We start from the raw sequence: 22380 nt of genomic DNA, 5'->3' as shown, positions 1-22380 counted from the left end.
TTGATATCTTTGAATCAAAGAAATTGATTTCTTTGAACCAAAAAACAAAATCATCAAAGAAATTGATATCTTTAAATCAAAGAAGTTTATTTCTTTGTACCAAAAAAAAAGCAAAGAAATTGTTTTTTTTGAATTAAAGAAATTGATTTCTTTGAATCAAATAAATTGATTTCTTTGAATCAATAAAATTGATTTCTTTGAATCAAAGAAATCTTTTTTTTTTTGGTGTACAAATTTTTCTGCATATACAAATTATTACACAGAATATACATACAAGAAAGATTTTTTACGAAAAAGAAAGAAAAAATTAAAAAAAAAAAATTCGCGTACATTGATATATATGATATATAAATCGCGAATATAATTAGTACTTTTATAAATGTTATGAAAGATATATTCATAAAGAAAGAGGACAATGTATATATATATATTGAATCGATTGGATTCTCTCTTATATATATATATAGTGAATTGTCGCCCCTTTTTTTTGTTGATCTTTGTTTTTCTCTCTCTCTCTCTCTCTATCTCAATATAATTCGCGAGCCAAAATGCTCATAAAGTAGAGACTTTCATGCATCTACGTATCAATTTTCTTGTCCTTCTCTCCTGATTTCTTTTTTATGGGTGTCTGCCCCTCCCTCTAACTGCGCGAGTGGATACGTTACTGCGGGAACCCCGCTGCTCGGGCAGACAACTTTGTCGACAGATTGAATATATTATCTGATCATCGTTTCGCATCGTTGCACAAAAAAGAGAGGAAGCAAAATTTCTTATCTTTCTTTCTTCTCTCAACTCGCTAGAGAGTAACACCTGAATAAAAACCTCTTTCCGATTAAGAGACGAAAGAGAGAGAGAAAAAAAATCACTTTTCATTGTTTTTGTAAAATAAATTAACATATTATTTTGATATAATTAAAAAAAATTCATTATTATTTTATAAATAGTTCAAAATTTCATACAAAAAATAGAATATGAAAAATTTTTTCCATATTAAAAAATGGAATTATTTGAATCAAATAAAAATTACTTTGATCCAAGTAAATAATTTTCTATTATCCAGTAAATATGTATATATATTTATAATCAAATAAATATTTACTAGACCTAAGTATATTTTATTTTATCGTGTCAAATAAATAATAATTTGTATTAAAATAAAAATTACTTGAACCAAATAAATATTTACTAGACACAAGTATATATATATTTTATTTTATCGTATCAAATAAATATATAGTAATTTGTATCAAATAAAAATTACTTTAATCAAATAAATGGAATAGTTCAAGCTAATAAATATTGCTTTAAGGTGCGTTTAACTCTTTAACATAACCTCAAACTAAAAAGTATTTTTTAACATTACACCCAGAGAAATGTTTTATTTGAACCAAATATATAATATATTTGGCGTAAATAAAACTTTTTATTTAAATTAAATAAAAATTTATTTAAATCAAATAAATATTTATTTAATTCAAATAAAAATTTATTTAAATCAAATACAAATTTATTTGATTCAAATAAATATTTATTTAAATCAAATACAAATTTATTTGAATCAAATAAATATTTATTTAAATCAAAGACAAATTTATTTAAATCAAATACAAATTTATTTGAATCAAAAAAATATTTATTTAAATCAAATAAATATTTATTTAGCTATGAGAAAAATATATCATTTCTCTAGGTGTACTAAAAATATATTTAAAATTGATTTCATCCAAATTCGAAAGTAAAATTTTTAAAAATTACTTTTTAGTTTGAGGTTATGTTAATATGGGCTAAGCACCTTTAATTCTATGAAGATTATTTCATTCAATACTGCATGATTTTTAATTAAAATAACTAATTTTCTTTAATTAGGACAAATAGCAGTTTATTCAATCCAAGTAAACGAAATTTATTTGCAACAAAAAAATTTTTTTTTGATCCAAATCGTAATAATTTACTTTAGTTTACTTGAATCAATAAAATAAATTCAATAATTTTTATTTATATCAAAAATTGAATTATTTAGATAAAATAAAAATTTTTTAATTTATTTCAATTTTAGTTTTAACTAATTTACTGTTTGTGTTAAATAAATTTATTTATTTAGATTCGGTTAATTATATGTACTTAAACCAAATATAATTTATTTGGTTCAAATATATAAGTGCGTGATTCAAATAATTCAATTTGAAATATTTTTTATATTCAAATAAAAAAATATATTTAAAACAAGTAAATATTTTTCAAAATAATTTGAATTATACTTGAATCAAATAATTCTTTACAGTGCATATATAGTTTTGGTTTTTGCTTGATGAATATTTATGTCGACTTGCAATCGTCGAGGTTAAGCAACGTTGAACATGATTACTATTCGGGTGGGTGTCTCTTGAAAAAAAAATTTTTTTTTTCTTTAATTCAAAAATTAATTTAGGTACATATATAAGATAATTTTTTTATGTATAAAATGAAATGAAAAATTATAGTAGTAAAATTCACAATAAATTTGTTCTAATTTTTTTTTTTTTTTTTTGCTCCTTTGGAAAAAAAATTTTGAGAAATGAGAAAAACATTCTTTTGCCCATGGAATGTGTAAATGTAGACGAATTCGAAAATTTTTTTTTCTCATATTTTCGCGTGTCAGACGATACATGTTCTCATAATCTCCATATGTAACGCTTGCGGTTAGAACTCCTCTTCTGGCCACAAACATTTTTGCACGAATGCAATTTTTTTTTCTTTTTATTTTGTTTCTTCTTTCAACTGTATATATATATATATATATATATATATTTATATTTACAAATGTAAGAAAATTATTCTAGAAAGCATTGAAAAAAAAAGAAAAAATTATTTTTAATTAATTTTTTTTTTCATTTTTATGTAATTTTTTTTTTTTTTTTTATAAACATAGATTTGTTTTGGGGAAAAAAAATATTTTCAAATTGAATTTTAGTAGAAATAAAAAAAAAAAATTTCTATAGAAATATACGCCCCGAGGGAAGTGAATGTGACGAAATGGACCATTATTATACCGGGACATAGTAAACGGAACCCGCGACTTTTCCCACCCGGCAATTTAATCGGTGATTACTTAAGGCCCATTACTTTTAAGTGCACGATAGCCACTAAGTATAGTTGTCAGTGCGATCGTAAGGGTCGTAAACTTCAATAGGCGCCTATCAAAGAATAATTTCCAGTTCCAAAAATCTCTTTACACTTTGAAGAGATGTGTGTTTTAAAGAAAAAAGGGTGGTGTTTTTTGTTTTTTATTCTTTTCAAAATCCAAACAAATTAATAATTGACAGAAGAAAAGGTATGTATTTTTTTTTTTTTTTTTTTTCTAAAATAGGCACGCAATAAAGGTGTGGCTGTTATATTATATATAATTGAACCTACATTGTATGACTATTTTAAAACTAGTCTGAAACTAGTTTGAACCTATATAGAATCTAGATTTGAAGTATACTTTTAAATTACGTCTATATATTCAATCTATTTTGAACCTAAATTGATCCTATTTTGGAACTTAGAGATTGATCTATACTTTTTGAACATATATTTTTTATATTCAATTTATTTTTACCCTACTTTTAGCCTATCTTAAACCTAGATTGAATGTAATATCAACCTACAACCTACAATGATCCTATATTTATAACTATTTTAAACCTAATACGTTGGACCTATACATTGAACCTTTACATTACGTTTAACCCTTTACCTACCTTTGTACGTATACCTTTATTACAACATTAAACCTTCATGGAACCTACTTTGAACCTTCTTTAAACCTCCTTTGAATATATCTTGACTTTGTTTTCAACCTACTTTGACCCTATACATTGAAAGTACTTTTAATATTAAATACTTTAAACTAAATACTTAAATATCAAGAAAAGTAGGTTCAAAGTAAGTTAAATGTAGGTTTAAATAAGGTCTACCCAGGTGAAACAATTCTACGGAAACTACTTCACGGAAATTTCACACGGAATTCCGTAAAAATTATATACGGAATTCTGCAAAAATTTCCGCAAAATTTTTTAAAGAAATTCTTTTGTAATTTTGCGAATTTTTTATAAGAATTATACACATAATCTCTATACAGAATTGCACAAAATTTTTGTTAGAATTTCACAACTGTACACTGAAAAAAATTTAGCCGAAATCCTCAACTATATACCTTTAGTTAACTGACTTGAAAGTAGTAAAAGTAACTACTTTTTTGGTTAAAGTTAAAGTTAAAGTAGTAATAATTAAGGTCTAATGTAGGCTTAAAGTATGTTCAACTTAGTTTCAATGTAGGTCCAATGTAGGTCTAATGTAGGTTTAATTGTATAGGGTCAAGGATCAAAATATGTTAAAAGTAGGTCGTAAAGAAGGTAAAGAAGGTTCAAATAAGGTCCAATTTAGGTTATAAGTAGTTTTATTTTAAGTTCAATGTAGGTACAATGTACGGAGAAAAATGGAAAAACGAATAAAGTAACTTTTACTATACTTTAAAAGTAAAACCGTATAACTGACCGCAGTTTTTGCGCATTTCTGCGGTAATTATTTTTACTCCAGAAATAGTAAAATTTACTCCTGAAATAGTAAAAATTATTTCGGAAATAGTAAATTTGACTATTTTTGGAGTAAAAATTGCCACAGAAACTGCGGACAGTTACGGTTTTACTTTTAAAGTATAGTAAAAGTTATCTTTTTCTATTTTTCTCCATAAATTGAACCTAATTTGAGCTCAAAATAAAACTACTTAAAACCTTTACATTGAACCTTCTTTAAAATTACTTTTGACCTACTTTTAACATATTTTGATCCTTGACCCTATAATTAAACCTACATTGGACCTACTTTGAACCAATACTTTAAGTCTACATTAGACCTTAATTGTTACTACTTTGAACCTAAAAAAAAACTTACATCCTACCTTGAACCTAAAATAAAACTTATAACCTACATTAAAACCAGATTGAACTTTTATTTAAACCTACTCTCTAAATCTGAATTAGTAAAAAAGTTTACTAATTTGAATTATAGTAACTCACTTTTTGCTTCTCAATTAGTAAAATTTTACTAATTATTAGTAACTTTTACTAACAATTAGTAAAATTTAACTAATTCTAAAGCAAAAAGTGAGTCACTATTTTAAATTAGTAAACAGTTTTATTAATTCAGATTTAGAGAGTACATTTAACTTATACTTTGAATCTATTGAACTCTCTATTTTTTCTCTCTCTCTCTCTCTCTCTTTTTTTTAAAAAAAAAGGAAAAAAGTTCTTTCACTAAGTCGGTGGACACAATTATTATAGGTATATATATATATATAGATTGAGGTAGAAAAAAACGGCTCGAGTCTCTTTAGCGACTTTTAACAGGACTCGATGAATAGCTGATAATAGCGTCCATTGTGCCTCGAGTGTCGAGGGATGGGTCACCTTAACAAATGGTTCATTGTTGTCCCTCGTCGGCCTTCCTTTCCTCTTACTCTCTCGCTTTCTTTTTAATGCTCTCTTTCTACTTATATGTCTTCTCCTTGATTCAGTTCCTTATTATTTTTCATTTATAACATATGTACATGCATATACTTTTTCGAAACTCATATAGTGAAAAAAAAAATGCAAAAATTTTATTCCTTTCTTTTGAAAATTCAAAAAAATTTAATTTTTTACTTTCACTGTACTTAATTGTATACTTTTATTGTAATAGAGAAAGAATAATAATTTTTCACTAAAAAAAAATTTTAATAGATAATAAAACACTTTTAGCCAGTTTATTACTATTGGTCTTATTTTCAAATTTTACCGCGTTCAAATTTTGCGCATAAATGTATGCGCGTCGCGTATTAAAGTTGAAGCAATCGTTCCTAGGTGGCGTGCTCTTCTTTTCTCACAAGCGATAGTAATAAAAGTCATAAAAATATATTATTTGAACAAAAAATTGAAATTTTTTTCAATTTATTAACTTGTAGATTATTTTATAGTAATGAAAAAGATTATATTCAGAATCAAAAAAATAATAATAATAATAATAATAAAATACGAAATGATAAATTTTCTTTTTTTGTAAGTCCGTTTAGATTTAAATAAATAAATAATAAATAATAATAGTAATAATAAAATAAAAAAATTAATAATAATAAAATGCAAAAAGGCAAATTTTCTTTTTTTAAGCCCGTTTACATGTAAATAAATAAAATACTAATAATAGTAAGTTTTATTATTATTAGTATTTTATTTATTTACATGTAAACGGGCTTAAAAAAAGAAAATTTGCCTTTTTGCAATTTTATTAATATTGATATTTTTATTTTATTATTACTATTGTTATTATTTTATTTATTTAAATATTTTTTTTTTTAAATTTCAATTTTTGTTTAATGGATTTTTGAAAATTTTTCAAAAAATATAATTTCTATATATTAAATTTTTTTTTCTTGATATGTATAGTCGTCTCTGAGAAAATACAGTCTCATATATACGCAATATAATGTACAATTGATCTGGACATATATGTATGTATATATATATATATATACATATTCGAACGGGGAAGCAACTGCGCGAGAGGGCCTTCTGAGAGGGCAACCGGTGCCGGTTATTCCTGATCAAATGTTTTTGCTTGCCCGTTGCAAAGCTAATTGGATGCCGCTATATAAACGTGCGAGTCGCGCTGAGAATTGTTATATACAATCTCGTGCGAACGTTACGCAAAACTCCCTTTATCTCAAATCACCCAATACTGCGATAGAATTTTTTTTTTTTCATTAATAATAATTTTTTTTTTTTTTTTTTTTTTTTTTTTTTTTTTTTTAACTTTTATATTTTTATTTCTACTGTTCTGCTTATTTAAATTCAATTATTTATTATTATTTATCATTATTAATATTTATTATTATTATTATTATTGTTATTATTATTATTGTTATTATTATTATTGTTATTATTATTATTGTTATTATTATTATTATTAATTAATATTTATTATTTTTACACGCAAAAAAAATATTCACCTAAATCAACGATATTTTTCACTAAAATAGAGAAAATTTTTGCTATTATAGAAAAATATATAGCTGTTTTAGATATATACTTATCGCTGTTCCAGGTGAAGAATTTTTTTTTGCGTGTAATATTTATTAATATTTATTACTTTTAGTATTCATTAATACACTGGAAAAAAAAATGTATTTGATTCAATTATAATCGTTTATTTGACAATTAGGTATATATCAAATAAATATATTTATTTGTATTAAAATAATTATTATTTGAGACAATAAAATGGTATACTTATTTCAAATACAAAATTATTATTGGTTTAAAAATACTGTTTGTTTAATTCAAATAAAAATTATTTAATTCAAGTAAATATATTTATTTGATAATAAAGTAATCGATTATTTGAATCAAATACATTTTTTTTTCAGTAGATTTATTATTTTTAATATTTATTAACAATTTAATTAGTTTATTATTATTTAATTGAATTTTTTTTAAAAATAAATTATTATTATTTCATTAATATTTTGTTATTATTTTATTTATTTATTTATAAATATAGAATATAAATTAAAATTAATAAAAAAAAAGAATCTTATTATAATTACATTTTATTTATTAAAAATTAAAATGTAAATATTAAAATAATTTTTTTTTAAAATTAATTTAGAAAATTTTAATGTTAAAAAATTAATATGAATATGTAAAATAATGCAGTAACAAGTAAAAATAAATGTACCAAAATATTATTTTTTTTTGTTCAAAATTAAAGTAAAAAAAAATAATTTTTTTCTATTAATAGTAATTGTAATAAAAATTTAGAGGAGAGAAATTTAGGGGGGATGAGAGGGTCAGGGATTCATTTCTGGAATCCATCTGTCCATTGTGGATTTATTTTTCTTTTTTTTTTTTTTTTTTTTAATCCAAGAGCGCGACAATCGTGAGATCAGAGAGATATGCTTTGCAGACCATGTAGTGGAAGAAAAAAAACAACTTGTCCTGCATAATTACATTATCGTCGCTTGACTTCTGTCTTCCAATTGGAAACTAGTCTGACGACGATGGGCAATAAATAATTAGTATATCATTTTTTATGAAAAAAAAATAATTTTTTTCTAATTTTATTCATTCTTTATTATCAAAAATTCGTTTTTTAAAAAATAAAAATCTTCTTTATCAACATTACTATTTTACCGGCAATTGTTTCCGCTTTTATCAATGGTCGATAACAAAAAAATAGTAGAAATTCCCGTTTTTATCAACAGTTCGATAAAAGCGGAAATTCCTATCGGTAAAATAGTTTCTTATTAGAGTAGAACAATTTTTTCTTCCTTATCGACAAAATTATTTGTACCGACGACAAATGTTATCGACAGATAATATTTTTAAAATATTTAAAAATTAAATGTGTTTTTACCAAAAAGATTCTTTTTTTAATAACTTTTTTAATAACTTTTAATTTAAGTTTATTTTGAATGACTATTGAAAAAATTCACAGGGAATAGGTATTTTGTTGAATAAAATTAAAAACATAATTTCATAAATTATACGCAATTACGTATTTGTATATTTTTTTCCATTTTTTTTTTTTTTTTTTTTTTTTTTTTTTTTATTGACGTGGTTGGATGGTACACGGGCGTATTTTGGAATGCGCGACGTATAAAAAAAAAATTTCGTCGACAGAGACGACATTATAGTATATAACTTAAAAATACAAGGAAAAAAAAAATATTGTATTTATACTATATATAAATTTTTGTTTGTTTGTTTGTTTGTTTTTTTTTTAACTTAAAAATTAATACAATTGCAAAGTATACTCTCTCTTTCTATATATATATATTATAAAGTACAAATAAAAACGCAGTGAGATTCTTTTATTTTTTTTTTTTAATATAATAATAGACGTTAATCGACATGCAGCTTTTTTTTCGTTTTATCAAAATACTTTTGCATAGGACGGAAGAAAAATGAAAAAAATACAAAAGGAAAAAAAATACTGAAAAAATAAAAATAGAAAAAATAGAATATAAGCAAAAAATATTATATAATAGAAATTAAATATTATAGTAAATAGTTATAATAAAAAGAAGAAAAAAAAAACTATTCTGAAAATCCCTTGTAAATTCAAAAATTAACCCATTTCCGAAAGAAAGAAAATTTAAATCCCCAAAACCTAAATCAGTCAACATAAATTAATTTTTCAATTTTTAAATAAATATAGAAATTAAAAATGAGTTTAAAATTACAATTAAATTACTGTAATTTTTTTTTGTTGTTAAAATTAAATTAAATTAGAAATTTAGTTATTCGATTATAATAATACATTATTTATATTTCCTTTTCGAAATATAAAATATATTTTATTATAAAATGAAATTTTTTTTTATAATTATAATAAAAAGGCAATTTAATGTAATATTATAATTCAAATAAATATCATCACTTAAATATAATTAATTTAAAGTGAAATTCAAAAAAATATTAATTAAAAAAAATATATATATATGACTATTACTTAATTATAAATTATAGTTATCTAAATACTTAAATTTCCCCCCCACAAAAAAAACCTATAACACAATCATACCATTTTTTTTTACACATTATTTCCTTTTTTTAAAAAATAAAAATACAAAAGCTGCTTCTCGTTAACGTCTTTTTTGTTTTTTTTTTCAAAAAAAAAATGTACTTTCAGTTACTATTTTTATGATCCCTTTTTAATGGGATACTCTATTAGCTGCAATCTACTTTGTAGAAAAAATTTGATCGTCTTCAGATTGAAAAAAAATTTCAGGAGCTGCAATAAAAAAAAAATATATAGAGCAAAAAAAAAAATATTAAAGCACAGCTCCATTAATTTTTTTTCCCTCAACAAGACGAGTCGACGATTTCTTAAAAACTAATTTTTTTTAAAAAAGAAAAAAAAAGATATTTTACAAATGAAAATGCACGCAGTGCAAAAAAAAAAAAATTTTTTTCATCCAGAATTAAAAATAAAATAAATCGCAAATTCCTACAGAAATTAGAAAAAAGAATGTACGCATAGTAATTACATTTTTCTCCAATAAAAAAGAGAATTCTCAAAAAAAAGCATCAATTCTCTTTGTCTATTATTCAAAAACAAAAGTTTATAAAAAAAAAACGAAGGAAAAATTAAAGAACAAAAAAATCGGAAAAAAAAATTGTCGGGGAAAGTGCGCAAAAAAAAAAAGAATCACTCGTACAAAAATACTGGAAGTTTACGCGAGGAAAAGAGTTTTGTTTTTTTTTTTAGGCATTGGATACCAACTTCCGCTCTCGTAGAGGTACAATTTTTTTTTCCTTTTTATCACGGAAACTCGCTCGACAATTATTATTATTATTAATATTTATATAAGTAAAAAAAAAAATTTTTTTTTTTTTTGTATTTTTTGAGATTCATTTTAATATCTATTCGTTGATAGGAAAATGTGTTCGATTTGTCGAACGAGTTTCGTCCTCGATCTGCTGCGAAAATTCAATATTTATACTAATAATAATCATTTCTTAATTAATTAAAATATTAATTAATTTTCGTAACTCCTACAATGAACAATAATTATTACAAATATCAATAGTAATAGCAATAGCAATAATAATAATAATAATAGTAATAATAATAATAATAAAAGTATTATTATTATTAATAATAGCGTAAAATTTCCAAATTGGAAAATAATATCCAAACGCGGAAATATTTCTCAAAAATATTGTTTCACTACTTTTGATTGTTTACGAAAATTTTTCAATAGGGGAAAAAAATAATTTTTTTGTTTTCTAATTTAATAATTTTTTTTTTTTTTATCAAAAAAATTAAATTTTTTACAAATTTAAAATTAATAATTTTATTTTGAAAAAATTTTCACCAAAAAAAAAATTTTAAAACTATAGTTTATATTTATAATAAATAATAAATAATAAATTTTTGAGAAATATTAATACAAATTTTAATAATTAAATATTAATTTATTAAATTAAAAATAATAATTTTGTGCTTTAATATTAATAATAAATTTTAAAAAGAAAAATTTTCGCTAAATACAAAAAAACAAAAATTGAGAAATATTTACGCGTCTCGAAAAAATATTTTTTTAAATTTTATTTTCAAGGCAAATCGAGAGCCGTAGCCCAATCGCAAATCAAGTAACACCCTTAAAATTAAATAGTTGCCTAATGATTCGTGATTTTTAGTTTTTTTTTTTACTTTTTTTTCTTTTTTTTTTCTTAATATATATAATATATAATATATATCTTTATATATATATTCAATGCTCAATATATTAAATAATTATATATATATCATAATTACATCGCGTCGGTTGCGTCGAGACGTTTTTCTTCATTAAAAATTGAAAAGAGGAGAGAAAATCGTCTCGCGCACCGATGAAAAAACACTACATCGATCGTGCGATAATGTAAAAGAAAAAATAAAAAATTCAAAAAAAAAAAAAAAAATATATATTTTTCAAAAAAAAGAAAACCCGAAAAGAAGACAAAAGATTTAAAAAAAAAAAAAATTATTTTCCCAAAAGCGCATTTCACGTACAAAAAGCAACGATTAGAGGCCTTGTGTTCTCACTTTTTTTTTTTTTCCTTTTCTTTCATTAACTACTAATAGTGCATTTACAATAATCTTTTTCTCAATATCATATCAATAGATAATATTATCTCTTTATCTCGCGTCTCTAGTCTCTCGCTAAATTTAAATATTATTATTATTATTATTATAATAGATTAAAAAGTTGAATTATTTTGTCACATTTTGTGCTTTTTTTTTATTATTTGTTCCTTAAAAGTTTTTTCAGTCATCAAGGGGGCCAGACGGCGTCGCTACTCTTTTTTTTTCAAACTCAACTTTTGAAGCTATCAAAAAAAAATTTATATTTTTTGGAATTTTTTTTGAGTGCTTCGAAAGAGGGTTTTTTTTTTTTTTTTTTTTTTTTTTGCATACATATTTAAAACGACACAAACATAACGAGGTTACCCTGTAAAGAAGCAGGCGCGATCGCTGTCTGGCCGGGGAAAAAAGTGTGTGAGAAAAAGAGAGCGAGAGAAGAAAAAAAAATACGCTTTTTTTTTTTCTTTTTTTTTTACGAAAATCGATTTTTTTCTCGAAATTTGTTGTGGGGTGGGGTGAAAAAAAGACGCGCTCGAATTTTTGATATTTGGATTTTTCAATTTGCTTCCTTTTTTTTCACTACTTTTTTGATCTTCGCTCGAGTTTCTTCGACTTTTTTTAAAAAAAATATTTCTTTTTTTTTTTTAATTTTTTGCAGAATTGTTTTTTTTTTCGAACTTTTTTGAAATTTCTTTTTTTCTAAATTTAATATTTTTTAGATATTTAGAAAAATCGGTAAATTTTAATCCTTCATTTTTAAATTGTTTTCTAAAAAAAAAAATTCTGGTTAAAATCCCTTAAATTCGTTTCATTTAAAAAATTTTTAAATCTATTTTCCAAAATGCAAAAATTTTACCCAAAAAAAGAATTTTTTTCTGTAATTAATTAATTAATTAATTTAAAAAATAATGGTCAAAATCCCTTTTAAAAAAAATATTAGTTCGATTTTTTGAAATCTATTTTCATTGCAAAAAAATTTTAACCGAAAAAAATTTTTTTTCTGTAATTAATTCCGTAGTTTCTGTCTAAATAAATATTTTTCTATTTTTAGTTTTTCGATATTTTACGCGATTTTTATTATAAATGAAATTCAAAATTTAATTTCACTATTAAAACACATTCTCAACGTATTATTTTGCAATAAAAAAATTAAAAAAAAAAACAAAAAATATACCATCATTCAATAATTTAAAGATTTTTTGAAATCTTATTTTAAATTTCTTTTTTTTCATTTCCTTGGAAAATTGTCTCTAATCTTTAAGATTCTTGAGATTTAAAAAAACCGGGTTTTTTTTTCTAAAATTTTCATTTTTAAAGATTTTTAAAATCTTGTGTTTTAAATTATAATTTCTTCTATATATATTTATATTGTTATATATTTTTAAAATTCTCAAAAATTATTTCTTTTGTCAAATTTTAACGAATTGTCGAAAAAAAAAAATGTCGAGCGCTTCTTTCTTTTTTTTTTAAATTTTCTTCTTCACGAGACCGTTTTTCTTTTTCATTTCTGGATTAATAGCTAGCGCGCTATATATATATATATGTGTGTATGTGAAACATCTAAAAAGACAATTCGGATTTTTTTAGAAGACTCGAAGAGACATTTTTTTTTTGCGTGATCAAACTATTTCCAATATTTCATTGAAAAAAAATTTTCAAAATATTGAAAAAAAAAATTCCATTAAGGAAAAATTAATTTTCCGAAATTTTATTCTAGAAAATTTTGTTGTTAAAAAATTTCATCCGATTAGATTTTTGAAAGCATTTTTGAAAAATTGAAAATTTTTTTCCACTCACCTCGAGTCAACTAAAAAAAAAGCCAAAAAGTGAATTCTAATTGGCAGTATAAGAGTGGACGTTGCGCCCAGCGCAAAACGCTTACATTTTTGTTGTTGTTTTTTCTTAGTAGCTGCAGGCGAATTGTGCTGAATTCTTAATTATAAATATATATATATAAATAACGAAATCTCAATTTAAAAAAATTGGGAGAGAGAATTCGAAATTTTCTGGCAGAGATGAAGGTTAAACGTAAGTTGCTATTGTCCCAGTTGGAATTGATGGCGTTTCTTCTGGTCTGCCTTTTGGACCGTATTGTCCAATAAAAGAACCATCTTCGGTAAAGCGACCTAGAAAAATAAATTAAAATACAAAATAAATTACAAAAAAAAAAAAAAAATATTAATTAAGAAAATATTATTAAAAAAAAAATATTAATTAAGAAAATATTATTAAAAAAAATATTAATTAACTATTAAATATTAATTAAAAAAATATTAGTTACAAAAGTATACTAATTTTAAAAAAAATTCATTAAAATAATAAATTATTAAAACAAAAATATTATATTTTTACAAAAATTGGGATTTTTTGTTTCGCAAAAATAATAGGGAAAAATTTGCATTAAAAATAAAAAAGCCCAAGTGTAATAATAATGATAATTATAAATTGTCGTTGAGGTGCAAAAATTGCTTTTTCTAGAGGGTAAAGTAATAAAAAAAAAAACAGTCAATTTTCTCCCTACCTTACACTAAAGTTGCGAATGCTTGCGAATTCGGTCCTGGTTTCCTTTGACGACCATATTGACCAATAAATGATCCATCCTCGTTCATACCTTCTGTTTTATTGACAAAACAAATAAAAGCAAACGAAAAAGTAATTTCAAGTGCACTAAACAATAAATATGCGCTAAGAACAACAACAATAAAAAAAAATAAATAATAATAGTTTAACAAAAAAAAAAATTAAAATTTAACAATATAAATTCATTGAAATTATTTAGTAATTCAATAAATGAGAATTGCGTATTAAAATGCTTTACAAGTGCATTTAGAAAAAATATATTTAAAAAAAAAATATTGAGAAAATTTTTATTTTGAATAGAAAAAATATTTTTCAAATTATAACAAATATATTTTGAAAATTATAGAAATTTTTTTTTTTTTTTTTAATATTGTAGAAAAAATAGTTTTGAAACTATAGAAAAAATATTTTTTAAAAATTATTATAACAAATACAAGATATTAATATAATATATTATAATAATATTATAATAATATTGATTAATAATAAATTATTATAAATTATAATAATAAAATTAATTATTAATAATATTAATAATAATAATAATAATAATATAATATATTTTGAAAATTATATAAAAATTATTTTTAAAAATACAAAATATACGTGAAAAAAAAATTAAAAATTGTATTATAAACAGCAAAAAATTACTTACAATCGATAAATCACAAAGCTTATAAAAATAATTTAATAATAAAAAAAATCTACAAAATTCATAACAGCAAAAACTGTTTTCATTTTAAACAAAAAAAGTAAACAAGAAAAAACTTTCTATATTCTAAAAATTAAAAGAAACTAAATTATAAAAATGATAAATTACAAATATTTTTAAATATTAATAGCATGTAATTTATTTTTAAATATTAATAGCAAATAATTTATTTCTAAATATTAAAAGCAAGTAAATTTCTAAAAAATTAAAAATAAGACAAAAGCCACCAAAAAAAGTAGGAAAAAAAAATTTTTATACTCTAAACATAATTTTATTCGAGAATTTTTAAAAGTGCTTAAAGCAAATTGATGATGAGGAAAAAAAAAGAAAACAAAATTCGTTACTCTATTTAAAGAAATCTGAGGGAAGAGAAAAAGAAACAAAAAAAGAACACTAACCTGTATCGCCTTCTCCGTATTCGGCCATTGAATCAGTATCAGATTCGGGATGTTTGCCATCTTGTTGAGCTGATGAGGCGAGGGAAGCTCTTCCGCGTTCGGATTTATTATCCAGCGGTTGGGAATATTCATGGAAGCCACCCTCTTCGGGATAATCACCGCGACCAGCGGCTAATTCTCTCTCGTGAACCGCATATTTGCCACCACGATTTCTTTTAATTACACAAACAATTATCAACACGAACAGTAGGAATGCAATTGCAAGCATCATACCTGTGAGTGGAGGGGGGAAAAAAAATATAATAGTAAATATTAAATAAAAACTATTGTAACATTGTAAAATTGATAACAAATATTAATTTGATTTTGTCACATTAATTATTTATTTTTATCAATATTTTTAATTTCCTTTAAAATTTTCTAAATTTGTCGTTTATTCTGGTCTGATTTACTTCAATGATTTCACAAAAATTCGAGATAAAGACACAACTTTTTTTTTTAATAATAAATACTATGTAAATCACTTTTTTTTCAAATTTTATATAATTTCGTTTGAGTCGAAGAAATATGAAGATTTAAGAAAATTATTCTACTTATTATTAACCGTACTAATTTGATTGTTAAACTCTATGATTGTATACGGTGCGCCAGAAGGAGGTTTAAATAAAAATGAATTGGCACTTAAAAATTCTTTTTGATTATATGGTTCTAAGATGAATAAAAACTTTTCTCAATAGGTATTAAAATTACATGCCCAATTTAAAACAAATTGAGTTTTAAATATTTAAAAATAGTATATTTTATGAGGAACCAGAATTTATTTAATGTAATATAGATAATAGATGTTTTAGATTTGGGTTCATATAAATTTATTAACAATTAAGTTATTTTCTTGTTTCGTTTTTATATTTATGCATTAAGAGTGTCGAACGGTATCTGAAATTCTTTGGCAAAAAGAGAGAGCTTTAATTATCGCTCTGAACGTGAAATAGTATTGATTTTAAAATACTTTTTTTCTCGAAACACACGAACACTTTTAACAAAATCAGCCAAAATCCTCATTTTATAAATTTCCTAAATCCAAAAGACTGTACGAATCCATAGAAAAATATGGTTGCAAAACAAAAAGTAGAAAAGTAATCTAATAACAGCTGCGAGTTTGTGCGCCCTGCATGCTGCTGCCATCTGACGGCGGCAGGAGGTAATGAACCCCTCATTATATTACTTTTCGTTTTGCAATCGTGTTTTTGTATATGGATTCGTATAATCTTTAGGATTTAAGAAATTTATATAAGATAAGGATCTCTAGCTGCTTTTTGTAAAAAAGTGTTCGTCTTTCAAGAAGAAAGTATTTTAAAATCAATGTTTATTATTTTCACGTTTAGTGCCGTTTTTATAGAACGATAAAATTAAAGGTCTCTTCTTGCCAAAAAATTTCAGAGATCATTCGATCTCTCTTAAATAAATTTTCTCACTCTTAAAATCGTTCTTTTAACATTTATAATTAAATTTTTTAAAATTGGACACAAACACTACAGCAATATAATTATTTATATGCAAAAATTGAAAATAAGTAATTATTTTATCATTTATTACAGTATTTATTAGATTAAATAAATTCTGATCCCCCATAATATTTGTATATATGTCAAAAAATTATATTGAAGGAGCGTTATGACAATTTAACAACTGGCATCAAACCAAATTAAAAAAAATTTATTTAATTTAAAGAAAGAGTTTCCAATATTTTCTTTTCCTTTCAATTCATTTAATTTCATCATCATTCAAGAGAAGAAGATTTTTATTATTAACCAACAATAATTACGAATTTATGTCGGGATTCAAATTGTTAACATTCATTTTTCATTTTTTTTTTTTTTTGGTTGGCAACAAATTTTCCTTAGAGATTAATAAACAAAATCATTTTTTCATTCTAGAAAGTAAAATCATTGATGAAAGACATGATAATTTTTAAATATCTGAAATTATCATTAATTAAAGTCAAATTTTGTGAATATTTGAATAATTAATTCGAAAATGACTTGAAGCCAATTTCAGGCCTCGGATCGACTTTAAGGCACAAAAAAAGTCGTTTTAGTCGATTTATATTCCAAAAAAAAGTCGAAAAAGTCGATTTTTTTTATTTTAACAAAATTGAATTGGTTAATGAATATTTTACTTTAAATAACTAATGTTAATTAAATTCATTTTATTAATTCTGTAATGAGAATAATTCTTTAAAAATATTATCAAGAAAATTTATTTCCAATATTTCACAATTGAACTAATTGTAAGACAAATTTTCAAAATTTTATTTAAGTAGAACAAATTTCCAAAAAAATTCTTGAAGTAAAATTTTTATAATTTGTTGAAGTCTGATTTATGCAATTTATTCGAATTACAAATTTTGTCATAGTTTTTTAGTTTTGATGATCAAAATAATTTCAGGCAAAAACTTAATCAAGTTTTACAGATTTTTTATTAAAATTTTTTTTTTTTTAAATAATAATAATTTTGAAAGAGTTAAAGTTGAAATTTTTAGAAATGATTCAATTTCAAAAGATTTTGTTAATTTTCAGACAATAATTAAATTTTATAAAACTAAAAATAATTTATCAAACAATTTTATAGATAACATTTTCAAAAAGTAATTGAATTTTCAAAGATTTACAATTTAGATTTTTGAAATTAATTGAATTTCGAGTGATTTTTAATTAAAAATTTTTCATGATTTTTGTTAATAAAAAATTTATTAGAAATTGCAGACAAAAATACAATAATTTGAAAACTTTTTAAGTGAAAAATGGTTTCAGATAGTTGAATTTTCGAAGAATATTATAAAAATCATTAGAAATAATTTGATTTCACGAGAGTTATAATTGAAATTATTAAATTTCAAAAAATTTTAGATGGAAATTTTTAGAAATAATTAAATTTTAGAAGCTTTTAAATTGAAATTTTTGAAAATAATTAAATTTCAATTGATTTTGAATTAAAATTTTCGAAAATAATTGAATTTTAGTTGATTTTGAATTGAAATTTTTTAAAAGTAAATGAATTTTAGTTGATTTTAATTGAAAATTTTGAAAATAATTTAATTTCAATCGAAATATTGGAAAATAATTGAATTTTAATAGATTTTGAATTGAAATGTTGGAAAATAATTGAATTTTAGTTGATTTTGAATTTAAAATTTTGAATTTCTATTGAAATTTTTAAAAATGACTGATGAATTTATTAGAAATTACACACAAAAATTGAACTTTCAAATTTTTTGAATTGCAAAATGCTTTTAGATAATTGAATTTTCGAAGAATATTTAAAAAAATTTTTTTAAATAATTAAAATTTTTGCAAATAATTTAATTTCAAGTGATTTTGAATTGAAAATTTTTTGTTATTTTATTTGCTAATTTTTTTTTTAAATTATAAACAATTATTAAATTTCATAAAAATTTTAATTCAAAAATAGTTATTGAATTTGTGAAGAATTTCATTAAAATTATTAAAAATAATTAATTTAGTGAAGAATTTTAGTTAAAAATTTGTTAAATAATTGAAATAAAGAAGATTTAAAGAAGATTTGCATTGTATCCTAAAAAAACGTATTTTATTTTAAAATTTTGTAAAAAAGTCGAAAAATTCGCATTTTATTAAAATTATTCGAAAAAAGTCGTATTTTTGAAAAAAAAAGTCGGTAAAAGTCGAAAAAGTTGTGTAATCCGAGGCGTGCAATTTGAAAATTATTTTTAAAAAAATCTTTGAAGATAATTTGAAAACAAATATTAAAAAAAAAAATAAGGAAAATTCGTTCCAATCAACATTCATAGGATTTATTCTGGTAAATTTGGTTAATTTCACTAAAAAATAATCTTTCTTAATTTTCTTCTATTTTGGACTATATTTAAAATGAAAATTTAAAATGTTTTAATTTAAAATTATAATTCAACCCTATTTTTTTTTGTGTGTGTGTGTCTTATCTCGAATGTAGAATCCTTATTCTTTATAGAAAAAGTTTTATTTAATTTAGTTGCATCAAATTGTTAACCTCAAAATTCAAATTATTTTTTTATATAAATTAAATATTGATTGTTTATTTTCTTTAATAAATTAAAAGAAACGAATCACATTCTATTTTCAATTTATGATTATTTTAGTCTATTTTATTTTTTTTTTTTTTATTCGTGTCCAATAACAAGACTGGCGCCCAAATTTTATCTTCCGAAGGTAACTTAAAAAAAATGAAGGTTACACTATTGTATAATAATATTAATAATCGAGATTCCGTTAGCAAATTTATTTATTTTTTATTTTCATTGATTGAAATTCTACTAGTGATTCTTTAAATATTCAATTTCTTATAAAATTTTTATTATTAATAAATTATTTTCAATTTAAATTATTTATATAATTTTTATTTATTAAATAAAAAGATAAAAAAAAAATCACTTACCAATGAACCATCCAGCAGTCGCTACATTTTCCTTAGCTTGTATCATTGGTCCCTCATTTGTCGTCTCAATATCTTGAGGATCACTTTCCGTTATATATTTTCCATCTACAGCTACAATTGATATTGTATACGTTTCACCACTTAAAAGTCCAACAACCTATTTAATTACAAAAATTATTATTTTACGATAAAAGATTCAAAAAAAAAAAAATAAATAAATAAAATAGAAAAATATTTTTTCCCCTCACATATGTTTCATGGGAGTAATATTCAGGATCCGTTTGCAATGAAATTGTTTCGCCTCGTAATTTATATTTGGCAAAAAAATGACTTCCAGGATGTCCATTATAATTCAATTGCCAAATTAATTTAACTGTTGAATATCCATTCTCCTGGGGAATTGTTTGCCATGTGAAATAAGGAACGTCTGGCTTTTGAGATCTTTGCGTTGTTTGTTCAATGAAATAGCTGGAAAAATTAATTTTTTTTAATTATTGTAAAATATATTTTTATTATAAAATAAAGAAAAAATTACTTGTTTCCTTCTCCTGCGTTGGTTGTTGCACGAATATGAATTCTGTATTTAGTTTCTGGTCTCAATGTCGCGAGTTTTGCACTCACTGCCAATGGATCATTGACTTTTGGCCTTCTCTCTAATTCGGGCTCAAGTCTCGTTCCATTCACAATTTGATAATAAATTCGATAGCCAGTTAAAATTCCATTTGGTTCAGCGGGTTTTGTCCATTTTAAAAAGAATGCACTCGATCCCATTGGGAATGCCTCGAGACTTAAAACAGTTCCCGGAACACCCTCCGGTGTATTAAATGTCAATGTCTCCGAAGGTGGACCATTGAATCTACAAAAAAAAAAAGAAAATGACCCAAATTTTAAAAAAATTTGTAGAAAAAATAGAAATAATTCCAATAACGAAAAAAAGTAGAAAAAACAGAAATAATTCCAATATAATAATAACAATAAATAATTCCTTTGAGAAAGCAAAAGTAATTTTTCATATTACTCACATTCCATTGTAGACTAAAATTCGAACGAAATTTTTACTATAGGGCACAAATTTAGTGACAAGTGTTCGAGTTGTATTTGCCCCGCGAACATTAATTTCCCTCATTTTATCCTCGCCGTCTTTATCGGTCCATGTTTGAATTTTATATCCAATTAATTCACCGCGTACACTTTCTGGTGGTACTGGACTCCAGGAAAGAATTGCCTGCGTACTTGAATTCACTTGTTCCAATAAGAAATTTCCCGGCGCTTGTGTTGGAACTACAAAATACAATCGTAATTATAATTTTTTTTTTTTTCAACAATTTTTGAGAAAAAAAAATTCAAGGTTCAAAATAATTTTTTTCGAAGTTTCTTTTTTTTTGAAAGAAAAATAGAGAGTTTTAGAAATTCACAAAATAAAAAGAAAAAATTGAGAATTGTTTTTTTTTTTTTTTTTTTTTTTTTTTTTTAATTTTGAAAAGCGTAAATACTCACCGTCTTCTCCGGAATATCCAATAACTTCTTTAGGTTGTACTCGGCATTCACCTTTTTCATTAATAGCACCAACTTTCATTCGATAACGTTGATAAGTTTGTTGTTGATCGACCTGTAGTCGATTTATTTTCCAATCGTTGATATTTTCAATAATCCATTTCTCACCCGGAATATCACGTCGATAATGAACTTGATACATAAATCGTGGTGCATTATGCTCTATTTGCGGCATTACTGTCCAAGTAATAACAAGATTTGTCGGTGATGTTCCCTTACCAACAACATTGTCCGGATTCTTATCAGGTATATCGGGTTGTGTTGTACAAATTTCCGTGCTATGATGCGATGGATCCGATTTACCTGGAGAGAAGATAATTATTTTTAATTTTTCAATGAATTTAATTGAGAATCGAATCTAGGAAAACAATTATTTTCGAATTTTGATAAAAAAAAAAAACAAATTTTGTAAAATTGAAAATCGAATTTAGGAAAATAATTATTTTCAAATTTTTGAATATTTGATTAAAAAAAAAAAAAAAAACAAACAAATAAATTTTGAAATATTGAGAATCGAAACGAAAAAAATAATTATTTTCATTTTTTGAATGTTTAATAAAAAATAAAATTGGAAAATATTCTACAATTCAATATACAGACCAGGTAACATTTAATTTAAATAATATTTAATATGATATTTAGTAATTAATTTAAATAGGTATTTTATTTATTTAATTATTAATTATTAAAATATTAATTTTAATATCCCCATAAAAATCGATGATTCGAATTTTCATTTTAAAGAACTTTATTTTTTTTTTAAGACTAATTTTCATTTCTTCAAATTGGAATTTGAAAGAAATTCTTTTTAAAAAACAAATTTTTACTCAACAAAATTATTTAAGGAATACAATTTTTATTTCACAGAATTTCTCTTTACCGCATTTTTTTTTTTTTCTTTTTAAATTGTAATTTAATTAATTCAACAGAATTTTAAGTGATTTAAATTTTAAAAATGACAGAATTAAAAAAAAAAAAAAAAATTCGGGCCAAAATCTTTGCGTTGACTATTTATTCAGACATTTGCAATTTCGGACAAAAAGGAAATTTAGCGTT

General features: G+C 22.7%; 1 protein-coding gene across 3 annotated transcripts in view; it reads right to left on the bottom strand.

The window, feature by feature from the left end:
* Window positions 1–8527: 8527 nt before the first annotated feature.
* The window catches only part of LOC127281105 (neuroglian), a 42333-nt gene continuing 28480 nt past the window's right edge, over window positions 8528–22380 (bottom strand). For 2 of the 3 annotated variants that reach the window (XM_051304609.1, XM_051304612.1), the window contains 7 exons: window positions 21268–21627; window positions 20793–21051; window positions 20306–20626; window positions 20019–20238; window positions 19771–19927; window positions 15319–15591; window positions 8528–13754 (listed from right to left, as the gene is read on the bottom strand). In XM_051304609.1, coding sequence (XP_051160566.1) covers window positions 13651–13754; window positions 15319–15591; window positions 19771–19927; window positions 20019–20238; window positions 20306–20626; window positions 20793–21051; window positions 21268–21627 — 1694 coding nt within the window. In that variant the 3' untranslated portion in view covers window positions 8528–13650. Of the gene's footprint in view, window positions 13755–14149; window positions 14243–15318; window positions 15592–19770; window positions 19928–20018; window positions 20239–20305; window positions 20627–20792; window positions 21052–21267; window positions 21628–22380 lie in introns of all 3 variants that reach the window. The other variant, XM_051304611.1, reaches the window with a different exon arrangement.

The sequence above is a fragment of the Leptopilina boulardi genome, unplaced genomic scaffold, assembly GCF_019393585.1.
Source record: "Leptopilina boulardi isolate dan_hultmark-lab unplaced genomic scaffold, ZJU_Lbou_2.1 LbouV2_266, whole genome shotgun sequence".
NCBI classification, from domain to species: domain Eukaryota; kingdom Metazoa; phylum Arthropoda; class Insecta; order Hymenoptera; family Figitidae; genus Leptopilina; species Leptopilina boulardi.
Note: the sequence above shows the minus strand (reverse complement) of the source record. Positions and strands in the feature narration are given on the sequence as shown.